This window comes from Alosa pseudoharengus, unplaced genomic scaffold, assembly GCF_046254945.1.
Source record: "Alosa pseudoharengus isolate Yale_2024_CS ecotype anadromous, Long Island Sound unplaced genomic scaffold, YU_APseudo_1.1 YU_APseudo_1.1_scf_14, whole genome shotgun sequence".
In the NCBI taxonomy this organism is placed as follows: domain Eukaryota; kingdom Metazoa; phylum Chordata; class Actinopteri; order Clupeiformes; family Clupeidae; genus Alosa; species Alosa pseudoharengus.
Genome location: NW_027468609.1, coordinates 23,944,549 through 23,965,734, shown reverse-complemented (window position 1 = coordinate 23,965,734; position 21,186 = coordinate 23,944,549). Strand labels below are relative to the sequence as shown.

At 42.2% G+C, this 21,186-nt stretch overlaps 1 protein-coding gene across 1 annotated transcript; it reads left to right on the top strand.

Annotated features, from left to right (window-relative positions):
• The first annotated feature begins 1,613 nt into the window (after positions 1-1,613).
• On the top strand, positions 1,614-8,999 carry zmynd19 (zinc finger, MYND-type containing 19). The gene is made up of 6 exons (XM_076284276.1): positions 1,614-1,843; positions 3,174-3,233; positions 5,209-5,315; positions 5,454-5,594; positions 6,090-6,270; positions 8,802-8,999. Exons 1-6 carry the CDS (start codon positions 1,793-1,795, stop codon positions 8,943-8,945), a joined length of 684 nt encoding a protein of 227 aa, XP_076140391.1. The 5' UTR covers positions 1,614-1,792; the 3' UTR covers positions 8,946-8,999.
• The last annotated feature ends 12,187 nt before the right edge of the window (positions 9,000-21,186 follow it).

Here is a 21,186-nt window from a genome sequence, read left to right as displayed (position 1 = left end):
GAAAAAAAAAATAAATAAATACAGACACACACACACACACACACACACAAACACACACACACACACACAATGCACACATGAAACTTTCTGGTGCCGACACTTTGGTTTCCTTTTGTCAGTGTGTTCTCACTCTGTAAGTTGCTGATTCCGTGCTGATTCTCACATTCTCACCAAAGCAAGCTGATTTTGCTTAGTGGAGACAAAACATAGAAAGACATTGAATTATACAACAATCATGGAGGTTGACTGCCAAACGGCAGTTTGTTTTTTCAATTCAAATATTAAGAGTGTAGGCTACACTTGTATTACATCTATTGCCACCACAAGTCTAGTAAACTACATCAATACACACTCTATATGCACGTGCATCAATAGATCATGAATAGCCCAGGCTGTTACACTGACAACATTTTGAAATTCTGGCTGTTAAACACACCATTTTAATGCAGTTTGGGAGGGACAGAAATGGAATTTACATTAAGAACATATTGAATAAGAATATATTGAATATTGCAACCCCCCCCCCCCCCCAGACTGTTATTATTATTATTTTAAATCTATTTTGGGTTGGTCCCCAAATTCGAACTGTGAGTCTGCAGGTTCCTAAGGCAGTGGTTTTCAAAGTGGGGGCCGCGAGGGGGTGCCAGGGGGGCCTCAGCAAGTTGGAAGGAAAAATAAAAGCAACAATAAATACATTTGAACAATTTAAAATATACCTATTACTATGAGGGTTGTTATACAATGCCATTATAATAATTTGTCGCATATCTGAACATTATATTTTCCATGATAATGACTGGGAATAGTAGTGATAGCTTTCATATAGCAGAAAGCCCCAAATGCAATACACACTGTATGCTCCATCACAAAGTGCTTGTGGCTAAAATAGTTATTAGGATTAGCTTAATGTATTTTTACATTTGCCGTAGTAGGCTATTGTCGATGGGTTTAATACACATCAAGGGGGTGCTTGGCCAGAAGTGTTATTTGAGGCCAACAAAGTTTGGGAACCCTCCACAATGTTTTGCATGCAGTTTCAAGTGACATTGTCATTTTTTTATGGACTAAGTAAAAATAGACAGGTCTGCTTAGCCTACATTTCACATCTCCACAAGTGCAATAAAACATTAGCCTATGTATCATCAATGAAATTGTAGGCCTGCTGGAGAAACACTTGTGGTTGTCATTTTTATGGTAATGATTGGGAAATCGGAGTGAGAAACGTGAAGTATTTACAAAACATAGACGACGAGACTAGCTTACACAATAATTGTTACATTGTAAAGCTGGTGTAGCCATTTGGCAGTCGTTCTTGTCGCCCAAACCAGAGCCCTTCTCTGCCCAAACATTACTTTTCGCGCTAAAATTACCTTTTTTTTCAACATACAGGAAGTAGTGGGATGACGTAGTTAAATGGGGCGGTAGTTAATAGAAATACGCGTTTCTTGATTGGACAAATAGGTCAGTGTTTGTACGTCAAATATCTAAAGTCAAACAACAATATTCCTGATTGGACACATGTCTTTCTGTTCTAGTTTTCAATTGGACCATGTGTTAACATTCTTTGCTTCCGCCCCCTAACACCGACTCGTTTCCCCGTTTTCCAACGCCACTCAGCGGTGTCTGACGGAGGTTTGGAAGCGGGTGGGGAAGAGTCGAGCTTCGGCTGACCCTAATAAACCAAACTGAGAGCGACGTGGGGCTACGGGGTCGCCCTCACTTGTTCTTTTAAATAGTTGGGATTTTGCCTCACCCGCCTTCTCATATCGCTCCACACTTACTCGCCCTCCTAATGTCGGATTTCAAGCTTGGGATTGTTCGACTTGGCCGTGTGGCCGGGAAGGTGAGCTGAATCCTGGGGCTGCCATGTGCGACAAGAAGGGGAGGGGATCGCAAAACCATTTACAAAATGGCTTGTTGAGGGCTCTCCGTGAAATCCTGCGGATACCTGTGGTTTTGAAATTGTTGTTTATGTAATTTTTCCGTTCACAGCGTCGAAGTCGTTGTCACGGAACATAAATTACCTTTGGGGAGCGCATAATTAGCTAGCCAGTCAGCTAGCTAACTAGCTAGTTTGCTGAATTTCGGTTTGTCGCACGAAGCCGCCTACCAGTAGTGCCTACCCATTAGCTTGTTAGCCAGCAACGAGAACACCGTAACATTTGGCTTGCATTTATATCACCAAATGTCATGCGTTAGCCAGCCTGCCTAACGTGACTTGATATATCATTTGTGCCAAGCTGATGTGGATGTTTGAAATAATCACCGTTCATCAACAATCTGATTAAGCTGAGCATCTCACTTCTAACGTCTATTAGCTTGCTAACTTTGTCAGCTAGCATTAAACACACCGAGATGGTTAGCTGAAAATATCATCGAAGCCGTCGACTGGAATCTCTTCCAACGTGACTCGAACCGGCGTGTTGTCAGTGACTAGAAAACAGTGGCTAAGTTGTATTGCTAACTAGACGTCATGTAAAATTTTGAGAATCAGTTGATGCTCCATCACTGAGATACAGAATTAGGTTAACATTGGGTAAACGTCAAATCAAGTATAAGCACGAGTCATCAAGGTATCGCGGCCATTTGTCTGCGTTGTTATGTTAACCATTTTGCAAATATCACCTGCGGGTTTTGTTTATGTCGTGAATAGGCAGTTGACAGTTGAGGTTAGCTGATGGATATTTTTCCATAATCTCGTTGTTGTGCTTGAGGCCTTTGGGCTGTGACACTAGAGGGCAGCCGATGAGCAGTGATATGTGGAAAAACTTCCCAACGTGAAGTTATTTCCAGATTTATCCTAACTACATGCAACCACATCACATGAGACCCACTCGGGATAATGTTGTAAAGTTATCTATTATCTGGTTAAGTCCATGTACTGTGTTGTGCTTGTCTTTGAATAGTGTGTGAGTTGCTATGTTTATCATCATTAAATGTATATTATTCTGTGTTTGTGATTATCTACGTGACAAAGGCATTTAGTTGAGTATAAGATTAAGTAATGTAGACTTCACTATAAGCGCACAATAACAGCAATAACATGTTCTAGGAAGCCGACAGGGATCCTCTTGTTCAGCATTGTTTTTTTTGTTTGTGTGAGCAAGCAGGGAGTGTATTAGTAGAATCTTGTAATGTACATTTCAATTGTATTTCTACATTTCTTTTTATAGACCAAATACACACTGATTGATGAGCAGGACATACCGTTGGTGGAAAATTATGCTTTTGAGGTAAGAGATGTGCAGATGCATTCATTTCACACACTATGGAAGTTATGATAATCATGTGGTGCAGTAACATTTAGTTTGTAGGCCTATTTATGTTTAACAAATACATCACAATCCCTATCAGCACATCGAGGGTGAAGGTTGTTGAGCTTGAAGCATTAAAAAAGCATGCATCTGTTAGTATTTAACCTTTTTTTTGTGGAGACAGAGCACATTTACGTGACTTGGTTTTCCTTGTTTTACACCTGTTGCACATTTAAGCTGTATGTCCTGAATTCTGGTATTCAAGCATCTGTCTAGTATAATGTTTTTCATGAAGTAAAATATAATCATTTTGCGTATCATGATACATAAATACCACATTTAGTAAGCACTGAGACACTTAACTTTTTGATCAGTTAAGACAATAAATGGGTAATGTTGCTATTAATTGACGGACTGAAACATGGTTGATATACGGTTGTACTACCTTTGTAACACTGGCCAAATCTCGCCTAAGGTCTAAACCCTCAACTCTCAAAGACTTAATTTACATCATCTAGTGAGTTTGAGAGGTTGTAAGGGCTCAAAATACTATTAACGGGAATGGGACACTTTTGACATAGCTGACACACACCACATTGCATACTATTTTCATTTCATGAAAGATTTAAGCGTCCATGCTTAACCCAATTGCCAACCTGTTTTTCAAAACACAACGCTACAAATTGTTGTTAATTCTTTTAGGTATAGTCTGCAGAAATACCAACTTATGGAAAAGAGCTCTGTGAGCAAGCCCTCATGTATTTTACGATTTGACGGTGGGACGGCCCTAAGCCCTCAATAACTTGTCAGAGGGTCTGCAGTAGACATATTTTTTGCTTGGACATGGATCTAACTTGCACTCACCTTAAAGGTTAAATTGCTCCCCCGTTGATATGTCTTTGTCTGCAGAATGTTATTTCATAACAAGATAAATGTCCATGTTATCAGTGTCTAACGTGGATGGAAGCTGGTTATCAAATGTTTTGTGACTCTTTATGTTGTAGTGTGGACAGTGCCTTAGATTCTTAGTCTTGCTGTAGTCAGCAGTAAGGCGTATACCATTGCTCAGATATAACTTTTGACTTTAAAGATGAATTATGCAAGTTTTTTTATTAGCTTAATTTACCTTAATGTATAGAATTATGGGGAAAATAAGTCCCGAAAGGGCGAACCGGACCCAGACGCGCCAGCGGAGGGGTCTTGCTTCGCCCTGAAGGGACTTATTTTCCCAATAATGACCGGCGTTCTATACATTATCCCGCTTATTATAGGCCTACGGCTACTTACCAAAACGAAAAAATAAACTCCGCGATGTCTCTTTAAATTTATTTGTTACCGTTTCGTTGTGGCTTTTGGTGAGAAACAAATAGTTCGTAACACACGCTGAACTTGAATCAAATGTTCTTTAGAACACAGCTGATCAACCGTCTGCCTTCACTTTTGAATGAGATCCGTTGCCATTGACAGCGGTCATTATTTAGAGGTCCTTAGGCGAAAATAATGACCGGTAGAACTTTGGGAAATCCCATTCAAGTCAATGGAGCGTTCTACCTGCATTGTGAAGAGCTGTATAATAACTTAACAGCTTCAGAGTCATTGGAATGGTTATATGACTTTTTTCGGGTTGAATGGTGGCCGTCTCGCTTCCACCTAGCGCCTGTGAGCTGAAAAACCACCCTTGAAACTGTGGACCGGCGGGCCGACGGCCTCGGTGTCAGGAACTGTAATGAGTGTAACAAATTGCTTTACTGCATTTAAATACACATACACGCCAGGCAGCCGCTAGAACAAGCTAGCGCTGGAGTTTCTCAGATATTCGTCATGACAGAGCCAGCGAAAAGAAGCAAAAACCGGGAAAACAGCAAAGAAATTGCCAATACTGCATAGTTTCTCTTTAAAAATAGTGCATCACCTCCTTGGATACATCTCAGTTTTTCTGCTCTAATTCCTACAGGCCCGAATGGAAGTAGATGCTGATGGTAATGGGGCTAAAATCTTCGCCTATGCCTTCGACATTGGCAAAGGCCGCTGGGCTGGTCGGCCGTTGCACGAGCTTCTCTGGTGAGTTCAATCGTCAGTGTTCACCATCGCTTTTACTCTTACAGGAGCACTGCAGAGTGCTTTTTATCTTCCTCTTCATCATCATTTTCATCATCCTTGTGTTAAGCTTAAGTGTAATTATGAATTCTATCCCCACAGGGAGAAGCACAGAGGTGGAATCGCTCCAAGTTTTCAAGTTGTTCACATAAACCAGGTCACTGTAGACAACCGTCTTGACAACCTACGCCTGGTGCCTGTGGGATGGACTCCCAAACCAGAGGAGCTGTCCAGCAAACAAAGGTAACTGGCCACTAACAGTCCTGAGAGTTCAGGATGTAGACACACCCTTGATCTGGAACTTAGAGTGACAACAAAGGTGATGTCATTGGAACAGTGGCCTTGTTAGTTAGATACTTCTGGCTGATATGTCCTAGATTTGCAGTATATTGAGCTGGATGCTTCTTTTTTTTAAAGTAAAATGTTTTTTAATTATTTAAAAACATTATTGTTGTTTATTTAGTTTTAGCACAACACTGCGTTTGTAACACTATAAGAATGGTCATGTCAGTAAAGCTAATTGAATTGAATAAAATATCCCTCTTCTACGTTTCTTTTCCAATCCTTCAACTTTGCCATACAAAAAAAAGAGAGACTGAAAGAGTAGTTAGATGTATTCGATTATATTGTGATTCCTTATCTTGGGTAGCATAATAAAGACAGCACCGTAGATTTGTATTAATCTGTGTGTGTGTCTGTGTGTGTGTGTGTGTTTGTGTGTGTATTTCCTTCCTCCAGAGAGCAGTCCCTGTACTGGCTGGCCATCCAGCAGGTGCCTGCCGACCCCGTAGAGGAGCAGTACCTGGAGCTGAGTCGCACGCGCTACTACAACGCCAACGGCGAGCTGGTGGAGGAGGAGGAGTGCTCATGCACCTACTACGAGTGTCACTACCCACCCTGCTCGCTCATCGAAAAGAGAGTACGTCTGCTTACCATCCACTGTTGCCCAACTGTCACAAATACATGTTTCTTCAGTATTTACAACACTAGATCGTAGGGGTGTAAAGCTACACGTATTCGTAAGGGACATTAGGTTCAATACAGATGTGTACGGAATTTACATGATGCAGTCTTTAACAGTAATCAACAGTAAGCGGAATTTACATGATGCAGTCTTTAACAGTAATCAACAGTAAGCGGAATTTACATGATGCAGTCTTTAACAGTAATCAACAGTAAGCGGAATTTACATGGTGCAGTCTTTAACAGTAATCAACGGTAAGCGGAATTTACATGGTGCAGTCTTTAACAGTAATCAACGGTAAGCGGAATTTACATGGTGCAGTCTTTAACAGTAATCAACAGTAAGCGGAATTTACATGGTGCAGTCTTTAACAGTAATCGACAGTAAGCTTTTTTGCTTGCAGACCATGTTTCAAACTCAAGTTTAAAAAGAAGCATATTAAGTGGAGGACCATATGACTGATTAGTTAATTCATGTCCAAAAAAATTTGAACCCTTTTCAAAATACTGTTCCCGCTGCACATCAACAATACTGTCAGTACAGACTTACTGTACAGAACATTTACCGACCAGTGACTTCAAAACCTGGTGTACACACAAACTGTAATTTTATTGTATTTTTTTTTTGTGTGTGTGTGTGTACATCACACCTACTAGATTGACTAATGACTAGACCAGGGGTCTCCAACCTTTTTGGGAATGAGGGCTACCTGAAGACCCGAAATCATATGGAGGGCTACTCATTTTAAACAAACATACCCTCACCCCTTTTTTGCAAGGGTAGTCCTCCTAAATAATAGGCCTATGTGATTTTTACATTTAAATTATCAATATTGTGTAGGCCTATAAGTCTTTATATATTAAGCAACTGTATTTTTAACTTTAATATCAATAGCCTATGCAACACTACCAACATTTTTGTTCAGTTTGTTCATTTCAAAGTTTGCATGCTGAATCTAATCCATTTTTTTTAAACAAAAAAACAATATTTTTGTGCAATTAATAATTTGGGTTACAATTTGTACCCAATTTATACCCACCCACCATTATGAATTCAGGGGTTTAAGTCCTGATTTCAGTGGACAATTCGGTTTTAACATTTCAATAGTAATCGCCCACACCACCCTAACATATGAAAACTCCTTTTAAAGTTATTGCACACCTGAAATCTCTCCATGATCTGACAAAAAAGGTCATGCACAGTCCTGCTCAGTCATGCATGCCACAAATTTTTCAGCGCTATTTATACGGCAGTAGCCTACGGAGGAGAAAAGGCCTGTGAGCTAAAGCAATTGTTTTTCAGTCCTTGAACAATCATGCAAGAACCGTATTTGCCGAACATGGAATGGCCACAGAACTTTTGCAAAGATATGTTTCCATTGGCTACACCAGACGAGCAAGTTTTTTCCCCCTTTACTGTCTATGCATGCGAGCAGCGTGTATGCGCTCCGCTTCCGTTGTTGTTTAAAGATTGAATGGGAAACGGATTTGGAGCCAAAGGCAAAAATGTAACGCAGCTACAATTTGTAAGGTATCACCAATATCAATTTAATGTTACAGATGTATGGCTACATACATTCTTAAAATGGTTCTGGTCTAGACTTAAATATCTATTAAAAACTTCACAATGGAGCGTGTTTTTAGAGCGTGATCTGCAGGCGACCTGTTGGCTATTTTTAGAAGGTGCGCTGGGGGCGCCTCATAGCCGTCCCGCGGGCTACCTGGTGCCCTCGGGCACCGTGTTGGAGACCACTGGACTAGACTATGTTAGACTAGATGCTAGCAGCCAGTTTCCCGTACATGGATTAAGCCTTGTCCTAGACACAAAGCTTTTTTTCAGTGGAGATTTTCATTGACATTTTCTTAGCCTGGGACATGGCATAATTAATGTACAGCGAATGGTCCTTGTGTTACAGTCTGTTGTTCACAAACTACTATTTCAGATGTGTAATGATGGTGAAATAAGTAATCTCTTTCTGAAGAGGGTACATTTCCAGTATAACTTTTTTCATGTAATGTTCTATTCCGGGCATAGAGTCATGAAGTAATTTTGGTAACACTTTACTTCACAGTATCGACATACTGTAAGAGTGACATGACACCGTCATGAACACATAACACTGTCATGACCCACAAACCCTGACCCTAATCCTAACCTCAAACCCTAAACCTAAACCTAACCCTAATCCTAACCCTAACTTGTTATGACAAAAACCAAATGTCACTTAATAACAGAAGTGTTATGTCATAAACGTTTATGACTTTTTCATGACAGTGTCATGTCACCCTTATGTCGATACTGTCAAGTAAAGTGTAACTGTCAAGTTTAGAATTTTTGTAAAATGTCATTTTGTAGATATGCATGCAAAGGCTATGAAAATGCCACAACCTTAGAGGGTCATCCAGCTGTAATTGTAACAATTGAGGGCTTAAATAATTGTTCTTGGTGAAAATCTCAAACTTCCTCCCCTCTCTCTTGCCCCCCAGCTGAGGGAGTTCAACATCTGCGGGCGCTGCCAGGTGGCACGCTACTGTGGTTCCCAATGCCAGCAGAGAGACTGGCCAGCCCACAAGAAACAGTGCCGCGAACGCAAGCGAGTCCTGGCCCTAGAGTCAGAACCGGAGCGGTGATCCGTTCGGCCCAACCCACAGTCCAAGCTGAGGGATTGGGAAAGGAGGGCAGAAGGGGATATTTCTTTGGGAGGGTGGGGGGGGGTGAGATCTATGAATTGATGAATTGAGGAGGGGGCGGGATATCTGCTGATGGACAAAGTTGACCGGGGGTGGGTGAAGTTGGTAGGTAACATGGGCTGAGTAAAAAAAAAAAAAAAAAGAAAAAGTATACTTCCCTGAACTGTCAAACACCTGTGGCTTGCCTAGCCATTAGGGGAACATGGGAAAATCATTTTTTTTTTTTTATTTGAATTTTTTTTGGTGACATTTTTTCCTTTTGAAAAGGGCAACCTCAAAGCTCTACCTGCTGCTATGGATGTGTGTTTTTGGGTTTGAAGGAAAAGAAGACGAAGAGAAAAAAAAAAATCTAAAGAGAGAAGTCACACTGAACTCTTTTTCTTCGACGGGACTGCATTTCTAAGTGTCGACGGTCAACGTGAACTCACTCCTCATCCGTTTTCCTTCCCCCTCCCTTCTCGCTCACCTGCCCCGGCTCCACCCACCACCCCACCTCCCGCTTCTTGTCAGCTGCCCGCGCTGGCTTTGAGGGACTATCTGCTGTAACTCCGATGCTATGGATCACGGACCTCTTCACTGTACCACCCCCTTCTCCTTGTTGGAATGCAGGCGCACATAACTCTCGCATTAATCACCTCCCAGTCATACACCTGCCAAGAGCGCCCATGCTCGCGTCTGGCCCTTCACACTACCAGTATTGTGTGTGTGTGTGTGTGTGTGTGTGTGTATGTGTGTGTGTGTGTGTTTCTGAGAGAGAGAGATAGTCTGTGTGTGTGTATATATGTGTGTACACGTGTGTGCATGTGTACGAGATGCCCTTGTTGACTGAAGGACATGTATGAAGTGGTTATTGTAAATGGAGGGTGTTATTTTTTTTGTATTTTATTTTTCTTTCTTTTATTTGTTTTATAAATGTTTTGGGGGGGGGGGGGGTGTTGTCTTTTGGGTTTGCTCACTTGTCAAGATGTTTAGTTCCCTCTATCATGAAATCCAGATGCATTTATTCTGCGTATGCTGCCGCAGTGTCCAGTTGACCGTTTCAGCTGATTGTCCTCATCCACTTGTCTCCCAGTCTCGCATTTGAGGGATGTCCTGGGAAAAACTTGAAAAATCCACATAACCTAAGTTGACTCAGAAATGGATTTGTGGTTTTTTTTTGCCCTTTCTTTTTTAATACGAGAAAGGAACTTATTTGGATTTCAGTTTTGTTTTATTTGTGTCTGTCCATACCCCACAACACACTTTTTTAACGTCATCAACTTATGGTAACTTATCTTAATAATAATAATAATAATAAATTTCACTTCACAGATCCCCCACCTGTTTGTGTAAAGGACTTGCACACATGCCCGAAGCGTGTCTTCCGTAAACGCCGAAGGTCGATCAAGGTCCAGCCCTGACAAACTCCCACACCTAAGCGTATTAGCAGCAGAGATACATGTGACAAGTTGTTTCATTTGTTCTTTTTTTGCTTATGATTTTTACTTCTTATTTATCTGGATTGGGTGAAGCACTGTGCACTGAGTATTCTCACACTTATCTGTGTTTAGGGGGAGAGATGTCAGAGTGAGGGCTGTCTGGGAAATATTTTTTTTCTAAGAATATTACAGTACAAGAATACATAGAGTAAAGAATATGTGAATGGGCATAAAGATGGTAATAACTGACCATCTCTCATCACTGTAAATTAATAAAATGAATTAAACAAAGAAAAATGGTTTGCTTTCTTTGCGTAGTATGCCAACTGTAGCGTAATAACCCTGGCCGACAGTTTAATATTTAGCTACTCAAATTGAATGATTAACCTTTACCCATGCATCACCATAGAGACAACGGGCTGGTCTCTTCTCCCACCGCTCGTTTTGCTGGACTAAAGCCAAAGTCGTGGCCAGTAGGAGCGCCGAGCCATCGGCAGGGCACATTTGCACATTGTATGTATTTAGTGCAGAGCAAGTAGCCATTGATGCCGGATGCGATGAAGTTCCATGCCTAGACAAGTCTATAGCTTATTAGTATTTGTGTTGCAACAAATTTGGCTCCACCGTAGCGCAAATGGTAGCCTACAAATGATGTTGCATTCGAATGGGATTTTCCGGATTTCTTCTGATATGAAACGTTGCGATATCTTCTTCAAATGAATATAATCGGGACATGCATTAATCTGGTAACAGTTAAAACATTTATTTTAAGGTTAATTTCATTTATGTCGATTTTATAAGCTTGTAGTATCCTATATTTACTGTAATGAAAACATTGTTATGTTTGTTTGCAGTGCGTAATCCTCTGGTACTCCGTTTCAAAACACGTTCATGGCCTGCAGCCCGGCGCCTTGTGACAAAAACAATGTGTTGGACTATCTCCTGTGTTCTGAGCCCACACATGTGCGGATTGCAGTGGAAGTTTTGATACTCTTGACTCAGGAGAGTAAGCGGTGTCTGGTGGAGAGTATTCTTCAGGCAGAGAGGAAAAATGATTGTATTCGTGTGCTTAAACATTTTCTGTGCTCAGCGGATCACTGGTGGGTATCAGTGAAAAATATGTCTTTGAAAAATACTTAACATTTTATTTTGTCTTTATGATATATCTTGTTAATAAGTTACATCAACAAGAAAAGGCAGGCATCAAAAGCGCTATTATAGCAACTGTAGGAACAAGGATACCACGTCTTCCAATACAGTAGACTAGCCAAGACAACTGTTGTGTGGGAGGCCATTCAATTAGGTGACATTTATGAGTAAACCTGTTGCATAAGGTTTTAAACAAAGAGGGCAGATGGATGAAATTATTACATTATGGTGCCAAAATGAATTAGGCCAGCAGAGTGTAATTTCTCTGAGACCAAACATTATAATGGATATGAGTGCCAGAGTGCATTAACAAATAGCATTTCATTTTTCTCTCTTAATGGAGTCTAATTGCATAAAGGAGTTTTTCCACCCCAGTCAATAATAATGGTAGAGATACTTATCTTTATTGAAAAAGGTAAGTTGATTTTAGCACAGGGACAGATCAGGAAGATGTGTTTACACTTTAAAGCTATCCAATTGGGAGCATGTATGTGTGTCTCCATGGTAGCATGGGCTAGCAGCTGAACTATGGCCAGGGCTATCACTATGCATGGTGGCTCTGCTACAGTTTGCATGTAAGAGTCAAGATGGACTTAGGGGCCCACAGCACAGTTAAACATCCTGGTTTCACAGTTGAATAGTTGCATTGTTTGATTAATAAAAAAGTCTGGTGGATTGTTCCAATTGGTTAAGGCATTGTTGTAAGAATCACACTGCTGTGGCAAAATTGAATGATATTTCGATAAGGTGATTTAAAAAAAAAGAAAATATATATATATATATTTATGCAGGCTATGCAGCAGCGCAGCCTACTTGTTTGGGGTTCTGATGGAGAGTGAGACTATTCGGCAGACTCTGAGAGAATGTAGTCATGAGAGCAATGGCAGTTTGGTGGCTGTCTTGGGACAGCTCCTGACCAAAGATGATCCAGACATCGTCATGAATTCTGCAGGGGCCATAGCCTCTTTGGTAATGTAAATAAAATCATATATCACTGAATGTTTACTTGAGTGCATGCATGAGAGATCTCTGTAAAGTGGAAAATAAGCTTTCCCTCAGCTGTGGCTGACTTATCCTAAGGTTCCAGAGTTCTGATGCTCACCTTCATTTTTTTTAATGTGACTTTACTACAACCCCCTCTTCCTATCTCCTCCTTCCCTCTGTGTGATCTGATTATGCCTGTTTACCAGGTGGAGAGCTCTGATGGCCGTCAGTGGCTACTGGGCCAGCCGGAGGTGTTGGGCCAGGTCCTGGAGAGCCTGTCTCACCTCCTGGGCCACGCCAGGGAAGGTATGGTCAACTCAGCTGCTCTGATTCTCGCCCAGCTGTCCTTGTGCGAGGAGGCCTGCCACAGCCTGTTGAGCCAGCCCTCGGCCACCAGGACCCTGAGTCGACTGGCACTGTGCCTGGCACACAGCGACACAGGTGAGTGTGTATACAACGAGCTACAACTCCCACAACTCTCCTGTGTAGCTAATGTTATCTTAAAAACATATGTTTTGTGATACCCAACTCATAATGAATTAAGTGTGTCATTTTATACTTGTCTGCATTTAAACTTCTGGGTTTCAATTTGTTGGTTCACTGAATATTTTGCAAATGCTTTGCTAAACACTGTGTATGTATGTGTGTGTGTGTGTGTGTGTTTGTTTGGTGGGTTTGCAGACACGGCTATGAATGCAGCCTTTGCAGTGGGCCGCTTGTGTGGCAGTGAGCAGGGCAGGACTCTTATCTTGGCACAGGCCAGAGAACATCAGCTGGTGAGACAGATGCTCACACTCACACTATCAGATATCAAAGACGCCTGAGGTGAAAGACTATTAGGAACATATGTGACATTGGTCAAGTTGTTGCAGGTGCAGTAACCATTAGGGTCCATAATGTTTTGCAAGCCTGGATTAGTGAATTGGAAAAGGGCGAGGCAAGACTAGGTTACAGGTATATAAATGTAGCAAAATGTACAGAAATATACAAAATAATGATGTTTGACACATATCTTTGCTTATTATCACTCTGTTTTCAATGGATATTATATTGCTGAAATAGAAAGATTTTTAACAAGACAAGAATCCAAGTCTTTTATAACTCTCCATTTTCAGGAATAGTTTAGGTCTTCACACGTGAGCTGTTTAGATTAGGTTAGTTATGTTTTTTCCTTTCTTTGTCTTATGCACAAAGAAGTAGCAAAATATGTTTGTTATGAATTCAACAAATGGACTTCATAGATCAAGTATATAAGTCTGTCAAGTTATTTTGGTCAGAACATTGCTGCATCTCACAGACCACACAAAAGGATTGGTGTGTGATTTCAGTATTTAAACAGATCAGTTGCAGTCCACACCACTCAAAAGGTGTCAGCAGACCTAACTGGAGATATGGACTTGAAATACTTGCAGAGTTGTGACAGTTTCAAGCAGTGCCATTCCCATACCTGAACTAGCAAAACTCCTCCAAATTCCCTTTTGTTTTGAGCTGTAGGCTTGGGTCAATTGAAGTGGACGATGAGGCCCCTTCTTATCCCTCCAGGTCAGCAGTCTGCAGGCTCTATTGTGCTTAGGGGCGGGCCCAGAGCCAGGGCAGACGGCCTGCTTTGCACTCAGTTGCCTGGCAACGGAGGAAGACGGGCATGCCCTAGTGCTGGACAGTCCTTCCTTTCCCGTGCTGATGGATGGCCTCCTGCAGCTGTTGCAGAGACCGGAGCATGACAGCACTTGGTTTGCTGCTTTGTAAGTGACTTAAGCATTGCTCAGGCATCACCACGGTAGCTTTTTACGATCACATATAAACACAATTTGTGATAATTGGGACACAAATCCCAGCTCCAACTCCAGTTTTTGAAAATAATTTTTGGACAAGCCAATGAATAAGTGTGCATGCTTGATTAATGGTACACATAGTATTAGGGTGTAAAACATAATATTGTTGCCTTTTGGCTTTTATGTTCAGAGCAACTATAGTTTTGAAGCTGAATTTTGTAAATTCATGTCTGAAACAGTATTCTCTTTTTGTTAAAATCGTCCTAAACATCTTAAATGAATCTTCATCATCCCTCTTTCTCATTCATATTCATTCAGGACAGCCAAAGTGCTCGTCTCCCGGCCCCGGGGAGTTCTGAGAGTGAGAGAACATGGTCTACTGGAGAAGCACCTACAGGTTCACCTGTTCTCCATATTTTACATCTCCACAGTTTATCCTTCAAAATATCACTGATTAAATTCATATGGCTATGTTGTGCTGAAAGCTGTTACTGCCTTACTGGCATCTATGCAACAGGTGTATTTTACGTCATGGCAGTATTTTCTTTTTCTAGTATGTTTGTTATGTAATGGTACGATGAACATCCTGAACAGTTTCGGCTGCCATTAAGACAACCTGGTCCTTTTCAAAATTGAAAGTAAATGTATCCATCTTTCTCCGTTTTGTGCGTGTGTGCATGTGTGCATGTGTGTATATACATGTGTGTGTGTGTGTGTGTGTGTGTGTGTGTGTGTGTGTGTGTGTGCGTGAGTGTGTGTGTGCGTGTGTGCATGTGTGCATGTGTGTATATACATGTGTGTGTGTGTGTGTGTGTGTGTGTGTGTGTGTGCGTGAGTGTGTGTGTGTGTGTGCATGTGTGCATGTGTGCGTGTGTGTGTGTGTATGCGTGAGTGTGTGTGTGTGTGTGTGTGTGTGTGTGTGCGTGCGTGCATGCATGCATGTGTGTATATACATGTGTGTATGTGTGTGTGTGTGTGCGTGAGTGTGTGTGTGTGTGTGCATGTGTGCGTGTGTGTGTGTGTGCGTGAGTGTGTGTGTGTGTGTGTGTGTGTGTGTGTGTGTGTGTGTGTGTGTGTGTGTGTGTGTGCGTGCATGTGTGTATGTGTGTGTATGTGTGTGTGTGTGTGTGTCTCAGGCCCTGTCCCTCTCTCCCTCCTCTGCGCCTGAGCTCCAGGAGGAGCTGAATGCCTGTCTGAGGAAGCTGCAGCGCCTCCCTAAGCCCGTTCCCGTCACTGTCCACATGCTACTGCAGGGGGCCTGCAGGGTGTCGTGGGAGAAGTGCACCCCAGAGAGCGGCCTGGAGGTGACTTACTGGTGAGATGATTGGATAAATTCTTAGTTCTATTTTATTCTATGTATTTTGACTTGTGTGTTTGTTTGTGTGATATACATTATATCCAAGGATGGGGGTGGATGTTATAACAACATTTATTGGTACCCCCTAGTAAAGATGAGTAAAAAGAGGTATAAAGAATCTTTCAAAAATCCAACCCTGAAGGGTAGTGAATTTATTCTGAGAAGAAATAAAAAAATTGGATAATCTGGAGAGATTCTGTTAAGAAGCATGCTCTCAAATCCCCTGCGTTTTAATTTCCAACTTTATGAGATGTTATACTGTAGGAGAGGACTAAGAGCAATTTTGTTGGCAAAGGGAGGCAGGGGTGCCAGTAATTGTGGAATGGTTAAAAATATTTTTTTCTTTTTGAGGATTATTTTCCTCTCTTAATACATTTGCATCTACTGTATTTGTCTACCTTTCCAAAGCAGACAAAGAGTTCGAGTTTGAGTTCTTAAGTAAAGGTTCTCCTGCTTCTTATTCATGAGCAGTTATTATGTATGCATCACCTGGTACAAGTATCCCAGCCTCATAATGGGAACTAGGCAAAGTTAACAGATGGTATGTGGATAGATATAAATTCTATTTAATGCAAACTGTGATTGTTGAAGGACAGTCAAGTTTGCATTGCCATCTCACAGCTGACTGGATTGATTTGGAAAACCGTCAAAACAACACTATCACAGGGAGGCTACCCTGGGCACGTAACTGAAGCGTTGACATTCGCGTTGCGTCTGCGGCAACAATTAGCTTCCACCGTAATCATTGGACGGTGCATATATTCCAAAAAAACAGTCTTCTAAAACGATTTTTACGCTCTGCGAAGTGCGAACGGATCGCTTCAGTTGTGCACCTGGTGTAGCCGGGGTGTCAGACTGATATTTAGTAAGACAAAGATCTCTGTATTCACTTCCAGTCTCCAGGACAGAGACACAGTGCTCTACCATGGCCCTCTGTGTAACACCACCATCCCACCCTCAACCTTCCTCCGTGGGGACCGGCCCGCACTCTCACTGAGGCTTAGTCACTCCACCTCCGATGGGGATGTCAGTCCCCTCAGCGAGGCGGTGGTCGTCGAGTCAGACAGGGCCAGACTCAGGCCGGGTCCTCCACGGGAGCTACGCGTGATTGGCTGCACGGCGTCACAGGTGCGGCTGCGCTGGGTGGCACCTGAAGGAGAGCAGAGGCTAAAGGGGTATCACGTCTACCGCGGGGACACACTGGTGGACACCACCGCCGAGCCTGGGTGAGCTTCAGCAATCGTGGAAGCAGAATAGAATGAGACACTTAACACTCTTTTGGGCAATATAACCTTATTTATTCATAGTTTGTATTGTATTTATGTATAGTGTTTATTTATTAATAGCATTTCTGGTATTTATTCATAAAACAAAAAAAACATGTGTGCAAATGACCAAGTAGATTATACAACATGACTGAACTACACAGCACATCCACCTTTATGAACTGCTTGAATATTTTTGTGAATTCACATTCTTATTATGCTGGTGTGGAAAACATTGCCACCTTATAGGAGAGTATTTTTGTGAATTAGCTTTTGGTTAGTAAGACTGTCTAGTGCTGTCTGAGGCCATTAAACATCACAAAGAGTAGTGAGTCTGGGTCCTGAATACAGCACACAATATGAACACTCCTGAGCTGCTGCCTCTTCTCTCTCTGTTTTCCCTGAGTCTTGACTGGCATGTCATTCTTTCTCCATCAGGGTGATAGTGAGTGGGCTCTCTCCCTCCACCCAGTACCGGCTGCGTGTGTGTGCACTGGGGTTGGGGGACGCCACTGGACCATTTGCAGAGGTGGAGGCCAGCACAGCTGACGCCCAGGACCATGCTCCCTCTGTGCTGACCGTGGTGGTACTCGGCCGACACGAGCTGCACGTATGCTGGGGAGCTCCGCTGGCGCCCCTGGGGCGGCTGTTCAACTACGAGCTGAGGATGAACGGCGACGTGGCCTACCTGGGCACGGAGCGCGTGCACACGGCCCGGAGGCTGGCCTCCAACACGGCCTACACCTGCACTGTCACGGCCATCACCTCCAGGGGGCGCTGTGAGTGCCAGCCAGTCACCAAGAGGACTGCACGAGATGAGTATCAGCACACTCAGAGGTAGAGTCACACTATAAGATTTAAGGTTCAAGATTCACTTATTGTTACACCTCCATATATGTAAGGACGGAGAGTAAACATCTTGGAGTATTATGAGTGAGTGCTACTATTATGAGTGTTTTGCTGATGTTGTGGCAGCTTTATTGTTTATTGTGTGTGTGTGTGTGTGTGTGTGTGTGGGGGGGGGGGGGGGGGGGGGGGGTATTTGAGGTAACAATACACATTTTTGGTTTGGCTAATATTTTGGATAAAATAACACTGATAAAAGTATTGTTGGTCAAATATATTACTATATACTGTACTAATGAAATTATAAAATAAAGTTTGATCATGGATATCAACTGATAATATTGATATCAAACAGTATGTTGTTTAAATTGGTAAAGTACATTAATTTACCTTATTGGAATGACAGCAAAGGTTTGATCAAAAACCTTCAACATTATTTGCAATTGGTTCATATTCACTGTACTTTCACTGAAATACTGTAGCTTCTCCTCTGGCATGCTGTTATAACTGTCAGGTTTTTGTTACTCAGAGGTGGTCTGGTGACCTTCAGCCTTTTAACTGAAACCAGACTACCGATGTAAATGTCTCCCGTCCTGTCCGTCTGTCCCCCGTCTCAGATGTCTGTACTCGCCCAGCCGCCAGACGGCCGGCCCCTCTCCGCCAGCACGTGAGGCCAGCGCGGTCAGGGAAAAGGTCAAAAAGTCACACTCAACACCCAAACATCTGCCCAAGGTCCAGCTCACCGGTTATCATCACCGGCGGGAAACCCCCATCAGAGACAGACACAGGTTTGTCTGCAGCAAGTAAACCTGTTATATATACAGTATATGACTTACAATGTGCTGAGAGTATACTATGAAAGGGACAGATTTAATCAGCTGAAGACTGGAATCTATATACTGAGGTCATTCATAGCAACATAGAACAGGTCCTGCTGACACATCTTAGCATAGAGTCTGTTAAAATAACTAAAGTTAATACGCCCTTTTATTTGTTGAATTTTCCAAAACTGAGCACAATGTCACCATGGTTTGCAAAGAAAGGAGGTGAGACTGTTGCTTATAAAAGTCAGCGCTGAGTTATTTGAGACTTTTATTACTCTCACCAGGCATTCCCCATCTGCAGAGCAAGGACAGGCCTCCGAGAGCACTCAGAAAGCAATCCAGGTATTACTGCACCATGTGCAAATCTATACACAACAGGCATCTGTTATACCAGTGGTTCTTAACTGGTCTGGCTTTGGGACCCACAATTTCCCATGTTCATTTACTCGCGACCCATATTTTTTTTTTTTAGTGTTTAAGCCAACAGATAAGGTGAGCTACATGGTAAGACACGCAAAGTGCCTGTAGGCCTACTTTTTTAGAACATGCTGATGTTTGGCATTACATTTGTGAAGTCTTCAGGATATTAAGATAGTACTGTAGATCTGACAAAGTAGCACTTAAAATGGGTGATTATTTATTTATTTTTTTACCCACAAGCTCCACGACCCACCCAGAATAGTTCCGCGACCCACTTTTGGGTCCCGACCCACCAGTTAAGAAACACTGTGTTATACAGTATATTTCCCAATGTCAATGTACTTTCTATGCATATTTATTTAAAAACTAATGTGTAGAAAAAAAAACTCTTGACAAAAAATAAGATGACTGGTAGCTATGAAGTATTGGGAAAGGAGGGTAAGGAGAAGTTACCCTTCCTGGGGTGCAAGCTAAGGTAAGCTAACTGGCTCATTTGTTTTGTGTTTGTGATGGACTGTGCCTAGGTTGATGGTACTTGGCTAAGGTTTTTTATGGTTTATGGTTCAGTCCGCATCAACGGGACGGACCCACCTAGCCAACCTTGACCATGCCTGGGCTGGTTAAGAGTATTTTGGGTATTGGATATTTCAATGTGGTAATATGGTGGCAGCATGGAGGTGAGTGTCTCCAGGATGCTGGTTTCACTGTTAAGCCTTCATGAAACATCGGTGAATTAGGGTGCCCACTTGATAACCCCAATGACATGCCGCATACTATATACTGCTGTTGGATGGGCCATTTGTATTGTGTTTGTGACCATTTGTTGGCGGATTTGTGGGTAGTGTGCTTTTTTAAAGTTAAATTTGAGCAGGGGCTTCTGAATGTGTTTTTACCCTGGATTTTGGCACAAGGGATTTTAACATCTAATCCTGTGTATTAATGTAATGTAATGACCTTTTCACCATTCCTTTACCATGTCTCTTTCTGGAGGTCTAGAGAAACTCATTATCTTGTTTACATCTCCCTTAACGCGCTGGTCTTATCTAAGGGCCTTGTGAGTGGGTTTGATGTGAGAGCTCTCCTGGAGAGGGGTGAGATGGGCGCTGAAGTGGAACAGTGCCCACTAATGGTGCCCCTGAGATGCCCTTTGTCCAGACGCTCAAAGACTGAGATTAACCTGTGGGCTCAGCCATCTCTGATGAATGGCGCTCTTATTACAGCCAAAATCAGTCCAGGTAGGAGTTTGTCGAACCATTCTGTGTAACTTTCTTTTGTTTAATATTTAAACATTAAAACGCCTCCATCTCATCCTCCTCCTTTCTTCTTCATCTTCTAGTTACTGTGTATAAAAAAAATGAAAATAAGACATTTGTCCCAAAGCCCTTACTGCAGTGGAGTGCCACTAAGAGAGGCTCGGAAAAGAGGGGTAGATTACCCCTTATCAATCCTCATAGCTGTGAGTATCAGTATCCAGTTGTGTATGTATTTTTCAGGCTCAAACTTGAAGAGTGGATTATCAATATAGTGAGGCAGCTTGTTTCTGAGTATCTGAAGTGTTGTAAATTTAAGATAGGGAGCTGGAGCACACTGATTACTTGCAGTCTTTTATTTTGGTGCAAACAGACTAACGTTTCGACACAACCGTGTCTTCCTCAGAGTCAATCGATTAGTCTGTTTGCGCCAAAATAAAAGACTGCAAGTATTTTCCAGCTCCCTTTCTTCAATTTAAAGCTTCTTGTCCTACTGAGAAGCACCTGACTGCACAGTTTCCAAAGGATGATGCGTGGAATGGAATGCCCTACCTTATCTGAAGTGTTGTGTCAGGTTAGTATCTGTGTTCATGTCTTATACAGGCAGTGTGAGGACCATTCAGCCCGTTAGTTATTCTTGGTCTGACTTGGATTGGACTGGACACCACTCCAACAGGGCGATTCGAAACAGGTACTGAACCCATGGCATGTCATGTCATGACATACATATGTGAGAACTAGTTTTTTTTAAAAATAAATTAATCTACATAATTTAAAGGTGAAGTCTTCAGTCATAGTGGAAGGTTGTTGATATTTGAGTTTAACAGCCAATAAAACTCAGCCCTCACCTCCTTGCTCCTGGTGGAATGTTGGAACATGAGCACTGCTCGGTTAAG

Excerpts from the sequence above, each read along its gene's own strand:
- zmynd19 (XM_076284276.1), top strand. The coding sequence starts at position 1,793 with ATGTCGGATTTCAAGCTTGGGATTGTTCGACTTGGCCGTGTGGCCGGG. Across the intron at positions 5,316-5,453 it reads CCGTTGCACGAGCTTCTCTG|GGAGAAGCACAGAGGTGGAA; the intron begins GTGAGTTCAATC and ends CTATCCCCACAG. Across the intron at positions 5,595-6,089 it reads GAGCTGTCCAGCAAACAAAG|AGAGCAGTCCCTGTACTGGC; the intron begins GTAACTGGCCAC and ends TCCTTCCTCCAG.